The 14163-nt window shown below is 36.8% G+C and overlaps 1 protein-coding gene across 1 annotated transcript; it reads left to right on the top strand.

Moving 5' to 3' along the window:
• The first annotated feature begins 225 nt into the window (after window positions 1-225).
• LOC131398936 (aldo-keto reductase family 1 member C23-like protein) lies at window positions 226-13863 on the top strand. The gene is made up of 9 exons (XM_058532853.1): window positions 226-315; window positions 2304-2471; window positions 3327-3443; window positions 4721-4798; window positions 5256-5378; window positions 8120-8229; window positions 9153-9318; window positions 12055-12137; window positions 13821-13863. Exons 1-9 carry the CDS (start codon window positions 232-234, stop codon window positions 13861-13863), a joined length of 972 nt encoding a protein of 323 aa, XP_058388836.1. The 5' UTR covers window positions 226-231.
• Window positions 13864-14163: the final 300 nt, after the last annotated feature.

Genomic DNA, 14163 nt, shown 5'->3' with positions numbered 1-14163 from the left:
GATTTTTTGTCACTACATAATAATTCATTACGATTACACTTTGATAACAAACAAGTTAACTGGCTCCAATTCTCTTCTCACTCCGTGGGTTACTGCTTTATCCGTGCTCCTCCTACAATCCACTTGCTGACAGTTGGACAGTGGACTTGGGTGTTGCCTTCCTGTTATTCACATAACCTGTGAAAGTAGAAGAAAAAAACAGAGTCTGCTTAGAAAGAGGAGACACAGACAATGGATCCCAAATGTTGGCGTGTAGAACTAAATGATGGCCACTTCATTCCTGTACTGGGATTTGGCACCTATGCAACTGAAGAGGTAACATTGACGGTCTTGGGGTTGAGAATTCGAATGGAAATCAACCTAGTATGAGTGGAAGCTGACTTGGGTTGTCAAGTCATTGAGTTCTTGTGTGACTCTGGGAGGTTCACTTGGTTCTTGTAACCAGGCTAGAACCATTCCTTATACAAAGAAACAAAATAGGAGGAGTTCACTCTGCATTGGGGTCTGACCATGTGATCACCTACAGATTATTCTTGGTTTCCTCTAGTTTCCATCTATTTCTTAGGTTGGCAAAAGAGATGAAACTCAGCAGTCAAGAACACTGACTATTAGCTGCCTTGCTTTGAGAGTGATTGCACGGGAGTGGTTTCTCAGTCTATTTCTGCAATTCAAGAAATATTTCCTCCCACCAAGAAGAAATGATCCAGAGAAATATTTGTGGTAAAATGTCCTGGAGATGAGGTCAATGAAAAATGAAGGGAAAGAGTTGCTATTCTGCTGTGGGGTAGCCTGCTGAGTGCCGGGTAATATATACTCCACCTGTGGTTTCCCTTGTACTTCTCCTACTGATTGGGAATTTATCCTGAATGGAAAATATAATTTCATTTGAGCGTATAAGCTACAGACTTCCAGGGGAAGGTTTCAATTCTTGGTCTTTGTTATTACTTTCAATTGAAGTAGATAGGTAGTATTGGACCTTGGACAGAAGAGGGAGCAAAGTGGACAAGTCAGTAGGCTGGAAGCCAGAAGTTTGCCTTCCAATTTTGTCTTTAGAATATTTAGTTGTATGACAAGGGAGTAGTACTTAAACTGTGAGTCTCACTTTCTCATCTATGAAAAAGAAGGAGATATTCAAAGAGATAGTTTAGAGACAGGTGGCAAGAACTGTTTATTTTGTAGGACAAGGTTAGATGAAAGAAAGGGAAGGGTCAAGGATACTCCTGAAACTTCAGCTTCAGTAAACCTTTGAGTGCCTCCACAACGAAGGAAAGAGCATGGCCAGCAGCAGGCAGTTAGACCAATTATCTAATTCCTCACAATATCAGTGGAAAAAGAAAGTTTCTGAATTACTTAGAAAGAAATGGAATATTATTCAGCCTTAAAACAAGGAAATTGTGCCATTTGCAACCACAAGGATGAACATGGAGGACATTATACTAAGTGAAATAAGCCAGACACAGCAAGACAAATGCTGCAAGATCCCACTTATATATGGAGCCTAAAAATGTCAAACTCATAGAAGTACAGACTAGAGGAATGGTGGGAGAGGGAGCAAGAGGAAAAATGGGGAGATTTTGGTCAAAGTGTACAAACTTTCAATTATAAGATGAATTGGTTCTGGAGAACTAATGTACTGCATGGTGACTATATTAATAACAATGTATTATATTCTTGAGATTTGCTAAGAGAGGAGATGTTAAGTGTTCTCAGCACACACACACTAAATTTAACTATGTGATGTGATGGATATGTTAATTAGCTTAATTGTAATCATTTCACAATGTATACATATATGAAAACATCACATTGTACACCAATGTGTTGGTGTACAAATATGTATTTTATTTATTTCTATGTAATTTTTATTTAGTATGATCTGTGTGACTACACTGGTAGAGGACTCTTCAAAGCTTTCAATTTGTTTCTTGAGACTTCGTTTCATGTATCTTTTCCCTTTGTTGATTTTGCTTAGTAACTTCTGACAATATAAATTATATCCATGACTATAACTATATGCTGAGTCCTGTGAGTTCTTTTAGTAAATCACTGAACCTTGGGGTGGTCATGGGGACCTCTGATGCTAGTGATCAACCAGTGATCACCTGGGATTGAAGGGGTCCTGGAATGCTCAACTTTTATTACTTACCAGGAAAGACCCAAGCAAACTGCTGTGGGTTCATCACCACACATGCAGAACTAACTTAAAATGAGGAAAAGTTGATTCTTGGGAAGGTGAAAGTTTGTGCCATAGCTATGTCTCAACCATGTGGATATCCAACTACTACCTTTGGTTGCTCATCTAGGTTCCTAAGAGCAAAGCTCTGGAGGCCACCAAATTAGCTATAGATGCTGGGTTCCGCCATATTGATTCTGCTCATTGGTACAATAATGAAAAAGAGGTTGGACAGGCCATTCGAAGCAAAATTGAAGATGGTACTGTGAAGAGAGAAGACATATTCTACACTTCAAAGGTGCTGTATATATGGTGTGTGTGTGTGCTCTTGTGTGATCATGATTGTGTCGAGATGACAATTGTATGATAGGACCAGTATTTGTTTGGTGAATTGTGCTTATTGGTACAACTTTCTACACACATATTCATGTATTAAATCTACTATCAAAAAAAGATAATAGCTTTCTGATCATTGCTTTGTTCAAATTTTATGATTTGAAAGTAAAGTCAATTTACTTTTCTGATCCTCAGACGATATTAGTGTGATTTAGCATGGACTATTGGATCAGACAGAATTGTGATCAGATTATAGCTTTCCTTATTATCTGAGTGATTTCCTACAATTTCTTAACATTTTACATCTCACTTCTCACCTCCATCAATGTGAGAAAGCAATATAAAATGTACTTTGTGTATTAAACAAGATATAGCTAAAGTGACTTGAATTGTGTCCAGCACATATTAATATGCTCAAAGTACTTTCTCCCTATAGTTATATAAACAAAAAGGGATACTACTTATTCCCCAAAGGATTGAACATTTGCCAGAATTAGGCTATGTTTGTGAACTGCTTTGTAAACTCCATCAAGCTTGATTCAGATAATGGACATGGTTATTATTTGATAGCATGTTTTATCTCCTGGATTATTTCCTTCCATTGATAGTAGATGTTCCGATGACAAATCCAAATAAATAATAAAGTTTCTATGGGCAAGTCAGATCAAACCGGAATGCAATAAGGAAAAAAACATTTTTCCTCAGTATTCACCAGTTTCCAACCATAAGAAAAGTGTCTAATTATTAGGTGAAAGAAGAAAAATAAAACCGACTGAAGTAATAATCCAACACAACTTCCCTTCTTTATCCTCTGCAGCTTTGGATCACTTTCCTTCGACCAGACTTGGTCCAACCAGCCTTAGAAAACTCTCTGAAAAATCTTCAACTGGACTATGTTGATCTGTATATTATTCATTTTCCGACTGCTCTGAAGGTTGGCAATTTGCGTGGTCACACCTATTTTACTTTTTGTGTTAGAATGTCTGTCAACTTGTATGGATGGTTGAATTCATATTTTTCTCAGAAGGATGTAGGGATTCTTACAATAGAGAAGAATCCCCGAAACAGTAATGCCTGATTATCTTTTTATTGACTTCTTTTGAACCCTTAAATTCCTTTCCATTCCTCCAAGAGAAAACAGTTTAACAATCTCAAATCCTCTGCCACAAAAACTTGCGGAAATAAAAATAGGCTGGTTCAACACACAGTTCTGACTATGACTCCTGAGTCTTTTACGATATCACAAACACAGAGTTTTATGCAGCTGTGGTGAGCAATCAAACTGCCTTACACTTAATGAGTTGAACACCTCTCTTACCATTTCAAGTTGAGAGCAGATTTGGTGGTGCTCCCTCTGGGTGGCTATATAACTAGCAGAATTCATGGGAACTTGTGAGACCTTGCCTATACTGTTGGGTACCTTCACAATGGAATTTTGTAGAGTGTACTTAGCTATTAAGGACTGTGTTATGTAGAATTCTTGATTTTAGTTATAAAAAGCTACTCCAGCTCTCCTTTGAGAAGAGTTTTTTGGTCTATGTCAATAGGAAGTCCAAGCCATGGACAGACTTAAGGATTTGGAACAGTCTTCAGAAATGTCTCCTTTTCTTTGCATTACTCTTGGTTAACTTTATTTTTGTCACAATATTTTCTCTTGGTGGCAAATATGGCCTTGGGGTTGTTCAGGGCTCCTGGTCATTAACACTTGAGAGTGTCTCTGGATCTTCCAGCATCCATAGTAATCTTGAAGAGAACGTCAGTTGACCCTGTGTGGTTCATGTGCCTGTCCTTGGACCATCAAATGTTCAGAGGGATAAGGAACTCTGATGGTCTAGCCTGGGTCAAGATTGCAATAGGTATTCTGGAAATAAGGCCATGTCACTTACTGTCATTCCCAGTCAAGGGAAGCTTTTGCAAGAGGAAAGAATTGGGGGCAAAGAAACGTAACATAAGTCACTATGAGTCCCAATTAGGACTTAGGAAAATGGTATTTATTAAAACACATAAATGTAAGAGATTACAGGAAGCCTGTGTCCTAAAGACATTGCTTACAACTTAATATGCAAATCACTTTGCAAAGAGTGCTATCTGCAATATTACACCACCTACCTCATGAACGTTTGGTGTCTTGGCCCTAGATGTACCTGAAAGCCTGGCTAAGTGTGGAGAAATAATTTTTTGACATTAGTAAAATGACTGCTTCTATTCCAGCCTGGGGTGAAACTTCTTCCGGAAGATGAACAAGGAAAAGTAATAATTGACGCAGTGGATCTCTGTGCCACGTGGGCGGTGAGTGCTTGAAGGAGAGAGCTCAGAGGAGAAAGACAGAAGAAGGGAAACCTAGTTCATGTCTTCCACTTGTGAGAATGGGTTATGTACCTTCTTATTCAGCAATTCATTAACTTTTAAAGAGATGGTATGCTATATTGGTGTGGAGGAAATCATTACTGACATGTTTATAGAGAGGAACAGAGGAGAAGAATTGGAGACAGTGAGGATAGGCATCTCTTTTCTTCAATGTGTAATACTCTTTCACATTTTTCTAAGGAGCAGACAGTAATTCTTGTTCTTGCTGTCATTACATTCTTTCCCTGTTTAATTTACTACTTTTTCTCTTCTTTGTAATCATGCCAATTGGCTTCATTGTCATTTCTTGACAGTTGTTCCTTTTAACAGATTTTTCTGGCATTTATTCTTGATCTATAGCCAACTGCACAAACGATTCTTTACAGCCCTTCTTCCCCAGGCCATGGAGAAGTGTAAGGATGCAGGACTGACCAAGTCCATCGGAGTGTCCAACTTTAACCGCAGGCAGCTGGAGAAGATCCTGAACAAGCCAGGGCTCAAGTACAAGCCCGTCTGCAACCAGGTGAGCACCCTTGGCCTCTCCTTTCTGTTCTTCATCTCCTTCTTCTTGAACTACTGTCAGATTCTATTTGGACCCCCCTCCTGTTCATCCTACCTTCACGGAACAGGAGACCGTAGAGACCAGAGCTTCCATCTAAAAGGGTGTGAATAGAATCCATAATTATATCTCTGTTTTGTAAAGTCTTAGTGAAAAAAGTTGTGAGACCTTTCCGCTAAATTGTGTGTAAGAATTTAGGGAATGTAAAAGAGGTGACAGAGGGCTGGAATAGTTACCACACTTTAGGGGGAAGGTGACATTGCTCTGAGCTGTAAAGGATACCCAGAGATGAGATGGGTGACAGTGATTTGGAGAGAATTGTGTACAGAAAGGAAGGCCATGAAAAGTTGAACTAGCAATAAGTAAGGAAAGAGTGAAAATAAGATGTAGGTGATAGGGGTTTGTGTGCGGTTTGTATGCCTGAATCCCTCATCTTGTTATCTCTGCTTTCAGGAGTCTTTGAGTAGGAAGCATAGATACAAGAAAAATTAACTGGAAACTATGAAAGTCATCCAGCCTAGAGGGATGAAGTTACTGGTTTATGGAGATACTAATGGTAGATGAAATCAAGGAAATCCACACACAGGAACATTTAGCAGGAACACACAGTAGACTTGTTGAATTACTCAATCTTAGTCTGGTTTTCCTCATTGATTTCCATGCTGAAATTAACTGTTTAGACACTTTATTCTGTGTCTGGCTCTGTGCTCTTACTTTTTTTTTGTTCTATTTTTATTTTTATGAGGTCTACCCTCTTCACAAATTTTAAAGTATACGATACAATGTTGTTAACTATGGAGACAATGTTATACAATAGATCTCTAGAACTTATTCATGTTGCATAATTGAGACATCATGCCTACAATTAGCAACTCCCAATTTCTCCCTCCTGCCAGACATTGGTGACCACCATTCTACTCTTTGATTTTGTGAGTTTGAGTATTTCAGGTTCCTCATATAACTGGTATCATGTAGTCCTTGTCCTTCTGTGAATGTCTTATTTTATTTACCTTAATGTCCTCAAAGTATGACTTGTAGTCAAGGAGTAAGTGTCTTTGATTGGAATGTATAGCTTATAAAATTCAAGAATTTGACATAGTGATATAGCGTTATTGATTTTCAGTTGTAAATATTAAAAAATTCATGTGATTCTAGCATTAGTTTTACTCCAAACATTTATTATGAAAATTTCAGCCATTCAGAAAAGTTAAGAGGATGATAGAGGACATCCATATTTTCCCTCCTATATCCAAAATTTTTCACATGCCAAATATATGTATATGTACATGAATCTATCTGCATGCATATATGTAATATTTTGCTGGCCCTCTTCAAAGTAAGCTGTAGAAATGACTATTCACCCCCATGGACCTTAGAAAGCTTATGGTTTAGTGCCCAATCCATATTCAATCTTCAGTATGGTTTTCCCAATGTCTTTCATAGATCTTCTGTAATCAGAAGCTGATGGTGGTTCACTTATTACTTTGATGCATGTTTATTAAGCTCTCTTAATCTAGAATGGTCACTCAACTCATTTTTTTGCCATGACCTCCAGATAGTTTTATGTCGAATATTTGAGATTTATCTCATTGTTATCTTGTGATGTTAATTAACTGGCTTCTCTAGTCCCAGTTTCTGTAAATTAGAAGTTAGATCTGAATGCCTTATTACATTAAGATTAAATATTTTTGGCAAGAAAATGCCCTTTGTAGGCTGTGTCCCTCAAATCGCACTCCATTATGAACCTGTCATGAAATAATCCCACCATGAGAGATATTAATTTTGTTTCCTTGGTTAAGCTAGTGGTAGCCAAGTCTTTTCTTCATAAACGTGTATTTTTCCCTTTGAAACTGCCTAGCAATCTGTTGGGTGATAATTGTCATCAGGGGAAGGCATGTTGCCCCCAAATTTTCACATAATGTTTGAGTAGCCATCAATGATTTTACACTAAATTAGTTATTTCATTGGGATTTGTAAATACTTATTTTCATTTTTAAAATCTCTTTTTAATTTTCTTGCCTAATGTTTTATTGTAAACAGAAAATTGCCTCACCAAGTCAGGATAAACTACAATTTTCCCTATAAAGCTGCACAAAAGCTTAATTCCTTCCCTTTAATTATCAGTGTTCTGACAAAGCAGTTACTCTTATACTCACCATCAGTGGGAATAAAGGTTTTTGTTCTCTCTCTCATCACTATGGACTCCTGGATTTTTACTTAATCTATGTGTAATTGTTGCTTTTAGTCCTTTTTCCCTCTGATGCTCAAATCTACCCAATGCCACCAGTGAGATCCCATCACACTGGTTCTTTTGTCCTTTAGACGTCCCCTCATGAGTCTTTGAGGAATTTCTTGCTTTCTGGCACAATTTGATGTCCAAGGTTCAAACAGTTCTCTTCTCATCCCAGATCTGGAATGAGCCACGTCTCCTTGGAGTGTACAATGGTGTTGAGTAACCACGATCTGGTCCCTAGAGTTGCTTGTTCTCAGGAACATCATTTTCTTTTTTTTTTTCTTTTTTTACCCTTTCTGGGAAGAGAGATATAGTATTTATTATAAAAAATCTTTACTTAATGTTAATATTTCCAGTTTAAATTTAATATTAAACAGCTTTCTGTTCAGCTTTTTTACTTTTAACCTTTCTCTTTCATATTAATTTTGCCGTTTCATATGATCTGACATTTTTCTATCTTGGCATTCTACAGGTAGAATGTCATCCTTATCTCAACCAGAGCAAATTATTGGATTTCTGCAAGTCGAAAGATATTGTTCTAGTTGTCTATGGTGCTTTGGGAACGCAACGTGTAAAAGGATGGTAATGAAGACAACGAAGAGTTTACCTAAAACTCCATTTTTGATGAAATATTTTTAATCATATCATACTCAGTTTTTGGAATTAACTCTCAATGGGCTTGGGGAGAGAAGGGAGGGACAGAAAAAATCCTTCTTTATAATATCATCACCCAGTCAATACTTTTACATTATATGTGTCTGGTTGTGGATTAATCAATAACAAATGCCTGAACTAAAACATACATGTAATCCAAAATTTGAGACAAAAGATATAAGCTTAAGTTGTGATTTTGATATTTATTAACTCATTAACACATTTCTAGTAATGGACTTTTTAAGTCTCACTTTCTTTATATCCGAAGTTGGGATAATCATATGTAATATATAATTCCCAGATTTACCATGATAGAAACAATTACAATCTGAAACATTTTTGTAAACTTCTATAGAAATATTGCACTCTATAATTAAGGATAAAATGAATAGTTCTCATTTTGGGACTACTCAATTTTTATCAATATCATAGAAAAGTTAAAATAAAAACTATCCCGTTCTTTTCCTTTCTCTTTTCTCCTTTCATACTCTTGTTCTTACCTTGAGGGCTATAATCAGAGAAGAAAAATAGCCACTGAGAAATAAATGAGAAAAAAATCCATGAGTTTGGAAGCATTGGTCTGAACTTAAGCATGCATCAAAATGACCTGGAGGGATTTGTAAACACAGATATTGCTAGGTGCCATACCTGAGTTTCTGAATGAGGTGGTCCTGGGTGAAGCCATGGAATTTGCCTTCCTAACAAGATCCCAGATGATAGCAATGCTTATGGTCCAGGACCACCTTTTGAGAAACACTGGTCTAGAGTGGACCTACTTGGTCTGTTTGGGAAGGGTTGTAACAAACTGAATACAGAATCTCAGGTTTTCAGCATTTCTGATTTCCTCCCAGGGTAGATCAGAGCTCCCCGGTTCTCTTGGATGATCCAGTTCTTTGTGCCATGGCAAAAAGGTACGAGCGAACTCCAGCACTGATTGCCCTTCGCTACCAGCTACAGCGTGGGGTTGTGGTCCTGGTCAAGAGTTACAATGAGAAGCGGATCAAAGAGAACATGCAGGTGATGAATGAGGCTGTGGGCATAGGACTTCTAGAGAATATCCTTCACATGTGTTCTTCATTGTAGGCTCTCAGGACATCTTTGGGCACAGATGAGTTACCTGTTATTTCCCATGCGTGTATGACAATGTATTCCCACTTGTTTTCTCCTACTATGGCTCAGGAGAGGCTGCGTGGCTGGATAGAATTCAGATTAGAAAGAAAACAGAGGTTTTAGTGCCAGCGTGAATTCTGCAATGTACTCTGTAGCCCTGTGCAAGTAAATCTCATTCCTCCATTTTAAAATGAGGGAATTGGATTATGTGATTTTCTTAGTCCATTTGGGATGCTATAACAAAATATCACAGACTGGGTGGCTTGCACAACAGATACTTATTTCTGACAGTTTTAGAGGCTGGAAGTCTGAGATCAGAGTGCCAGCATGGTTGGCTGAGGACTCTCTTCGGGGTCTCACACTTCTCATTGTATCTTAACAAGGTAGAACGGGCAAGGGAGCTCTCTCAGGTCTCTTTTATGGGGGCATTAATCCATTCAAGAGGGCTCCACTGTCATGAACTAATCACCGCTGAAGGGCCCCACTGTCTAATACCATCACAGTGAGGGTTAGGTTTCCAGTGTATAATTTTGGGGGCCCACAAACATTCAGACTGTAACAGTGATCTTGAATCTCCAAATCACTGTGGTTTTAGTTTACATTTCCTTGAATACTAATATATTTTCATTTTCAAATGTTTATTCTCTTTTGAGTTTCCACTTTTGTAAAGTGCCTTTTCAAGTCTTTGTCCATTGTCATTTAGTTGCCTGTCTTTTTTTATGTGTATGATACCATTATTTTACTACTAGCTATAGCTGCATGAGAAACTATCCAATTTAGAGTTTTCCTACAGAAGCCATTTATGTAACCTATGATTCTGTGGTTTACCAATTAGCCTGGGATCAACAAAGCAGTTCTTCTCTTGGCTGGGCTCTCTCATGTATTTGCTGTTAAATGCAGAGCAACCAGGCAGCTCTCCTTTCAGGGTTGATTTGGCTGTTATCAGAGGTGTATAAACTCTGTTCCATATAATTTTTGTATAGTTGGCTAGACTATAGCCAACCTGCCTGTTCTTCATCTCATCACAGCGGCATGTTCACAAGGCAGCGAGTGGATACTCTCAAAGCCTTTTCACGTCTATGCTCAGGATGGACTCACCAGTGTTTCTGGCAAATTTTATTATCCAGTAAAAGTTACAGGACAGGCCAGATTCAAAGGGTAGAGAATTTTGTAAAAGAGTTTTTGGTTTTCCATTCAAATTTGAGTCTTTAATACACTTCAAGTTGATTTTTTAATATGATGTGAAAATGGACCCAAATATGTATATGTTTAAATGGAAATCCAAATGTCCATATTTTTCCACAGATTTTCATTGTCATCTCTGTCATATATCAAATGTTTATCAGTCCATTTCTGTGCTCTCTCTTCTATTCAACTACTTAATTTTCTGCAATGTCATCTTTTAGCAGAAAATAAGTCTTCTTTTCAGAATGGTAAAATTTTTTCTTCATTCCTTTTTCTTCTTTAAGATAGTCTTCATTATTCTTGACTAGTTGTTCTTTTACATCAGATATGGTATCACGTATCAACTTCTACAAAAAATAGGAATGTAACTCTTTGTTTCATATTGCATTGAAAGTATAGATCAATTTGGAGAAAATTCACTTGTTTGCAATATTGAGATTTCCATTCCATGATTATAGTATGAATTTTTAATTACTTAGGTGTTCTTTATGTATTTTAAAAAAATTTCATAACTTTTTCCACAAAGGAATTTACATAATGCTTTTGTTAGGTTTATGCACAGTTAACTAGTAAGTTTTATATCCTTTTTGTTACTTTTTCCTAACTTTTTATTTTGAAGATTTTCAAGTGTGCAGAAAAGTTGAAAGAATAATGCAACAAATGCCTTGCTTAGCTTCAAGAATTGTGAAATTGTTGACATTTTGCCTCCTATCTATCCTCTATCTATCATCTATCTATCTGTCTGTCTGTCTATCTATCTATCTATCTATCTATCTATCTATCTATCTATCTACCAATCCATCTATCTATTTATCTATCATCTACCTATCTATCTACTGATATATCTATCCATCTTTTCTACATATCAGTATCTTGGATTATTTCTATGTATTTGTTTGGTTAAACATTTTAGCCATTACTATCATTCTTTTTGATCCTTAAGTGTCCCATATTTAGACAATGACATCCTCTTTAAGTCATTTACTGTGTCCTTTGAACATGACAGCATTAGTATTTGGACAATCATTGGTTTAATTATCTTGAAAAAAAATTTTTTTCACATTCTAACTGTTCATTGATGGCATATGGAAATCCATCTGTGTTCGTCAAAGTTACTAAATTATATTATTTATTTTTAAAATTTATCTCTAGATAGGTACACTACCCTATCTCTTTGAATAATGTCAGCTTTGTTCCCTCATCTCTTTTAAAGATCTCCTTTTTGTCTGTAGTCTTGTGTAATTTCAATATATTATATCTAGGGATGGATTTCTATTTAATTTCTGCCTGATATTTATCACCACTTGAGTATTTTGATTGATGTCTTTAAAAACTTTTGGAAACTTCTAAGACATTTTGAGTATTGCCTCTGCACCATTCCGTCTGATTTGCTTGGATTTTCCAGATTGGCAATCATGTAATCTAAAAATCATAAAAATCTTTCTACTTCTGTGATAGGTTTTTGAATTCCAGTTGACTTTAGAGGACATGGAAGTCCTAGATGGCCTAAACCGAAATCTTCGATATGTTCTTTTTAAAAAGTAAGTGACTTTGGTAAATATGTTTGCCTCAGTTTATTTTCTGACAATGACTGTATGATGATTGTTAAAATTTACCTCAATACCAGGAAGACAGAGTCCAGTTTGAGTCAGGGATGAGACAGGAGCTTTCTGGAATCTCATCCCAGACTCATTCCAGAGCTTTGTTCACTGACACAAAAACAGGGTGTGTGGACTGGTGTCAGCTTGGACTTACACATATACGTCCTGCACTCATCACTCCATGGAACTTTCCAAGAAGCTCAATATCATTGCTGAATCTACAGCTTCAATATAGGCTTCCCATTTCAACAATAGTCCAGTGGGGATACACTGTGGATGTCACCAGTGTAGCCTAATTCAATATTTCCAAAACTGTGTTTATCATCTTCTTCTTCCATCTTCTCAATTCTTTACAAGATTAAAGCCTTCTCCATCAAGCTTGTTGTCCATGCCTGAAATGTCCATCACTCCCATATGAAATCTTCATGAGATCCTGCCAAGTTTGTTTCCTTCATAAGATTCCAAATCTCTCTCTTCCTTTTCATTGCATGTTTATTCAGGACCCAAACACTGCATTTCCCTCCACAAAGCCTGGCCTTGTGGGGTCAATAGGAATTCTTGGTTTAGATTTTCTGAAATATTGAGATCTCAATGCAGAGGACAATGTTTTCAAGAAGAGAGATTGAAACCAAAGGAAGAGTGTGGAGGCAAAAGCACCATTGTTGGAAAGAATTTACAGCCACCAAATGATCTTTACTATTCCTTCATGCTTGAAGGTTCTGGAATTTTGAGAAAAGACCTTCATTTTAAATGAGAGAAACAGAAGAATGCACATTCCTTTTGCCTGTGAGAATTTTAATTCATAATAGTAATAAATGTGAAAATGTATGGAAAGGGATCAGCATAATGGCAAGTTGTGAATACTCAAAACTTGGCAGATATATTATTATCCTTGCTAATATATTTATGAATATAGAGACAAATGAAGAATAAGGGAAATAATGCAGCGAGAAAGAATGGTAATCAATCAGTCATTCTTTCAGTAAATTAGATATTTTAATAAGAAGCAATCATTTTTATATCACTTTCTATTTTGGGTTATTACTGAATAGAGATTTCCCTACTCTACAGTAAGCTCCTTGGAGATGGGACTCAATGTTTACATGACATTATTTCTATTTCTGCATCTAACTCAGTATGTGGTATGTGGTGGGCAGTTAGTAAATAGTTAATAAATTTAAAAAATGGAAGTGAAATTTCTATCAGTAACCTATATCACCCTAAAGTATTTATTAGTGCTGAGCATGTGGCTGGACTTGTCCTGTGCAAAACAAGGCAGAATCAGTCTCTTCTTCCACTGAGAATTTGAAATAAGACAGGAAAGGCTATCTTGTTGCTTTATTGACCGATGTAGCTAGGGAGAGGAACATATTTTAATATTTGACTGCATGTTCTATGTATTAAGTTCTGGGCAGGGAATACCATTTGAATAATTTAACCATTATTTTTTTTTACAAAAAATTGTTATAAAGTCATGTTTGTGAAAGAAACGCAGACGCCACAACCTGTCAGGAAATAAAATGTTTAACTTTACCCTAATGACAGCTCCATAGAAATCACTTCTATATCACCTTAGAAACAGAATCATTGAACCCATTTATTTATTTTTCTCTCTCATTTTAGGGCTGCTGACCACCCCGAGTATCCATTTTCTGATGAATATTGACGTGAAACCCGTTCTGACTTCTACCAGAAATCCTGAGTATGGATAATGAGGCAGGAACAGTCTGAGATGTTGGGGATTGGACAGGGCAGCATAGGTTCCATCCACGCTGGTTAGCAACTCATACTCAGCTAAACCTAGGTTCACAGGTCAAGAAAGAAAGGCACTCAATTTTTGTCACTTTCTTTGAAAATTAAAGATTTTTTCCCTTGAAGACTCTTACCTGCTCCAGTCTCTCTTTTGTGTATTTTCTTTCCTTCTGACTCATGAGAGCCAAAAACTGATTTGCCTAGAATTTGGGGT

The sequence above is a fragment of the Diceros bicornis genome, chromosome 36, assembly GCF_020826845.1.
Source record: "Diceros bicornis minor isolate mBicDic1 chromosome 36, mDicBic1.mat.cur, whole genome shotgun sequence".
NCBI lineage: Eukaryota > Metazoa > Chordata > Mammalia > Perissodactyla > Rhinocerotidae > Diceros > Diceros bicornis.
Note: the sequence above shows the minus strand (reverse complement) of the source record. Positions and strands in the feature narration are given on the sequence as shown.

Coding starts and splice junctions, on each gene's coding strand:
- LOC131398936 (XM_058532853.1), top strand. CDS start 232: ATGGATCCCAAATGTTGGCGTGTAGAACTAAATGATGGCCACTTCATT. Junction 3,444..4,720: donor ATTTTCCGACTGCTCTGAAG/GTTGGCAATTTG, acceptor CTTCTATTCCAG/CCTGGGGTGAAACTTCTTCC. Junction 12,138..13,820: donor CGATATGTTCTTTTTAAAAA/GTAAGTGACTTT, acceptor CTCTCATTTTAG/GGCTGCTGACCACCCCGAGT.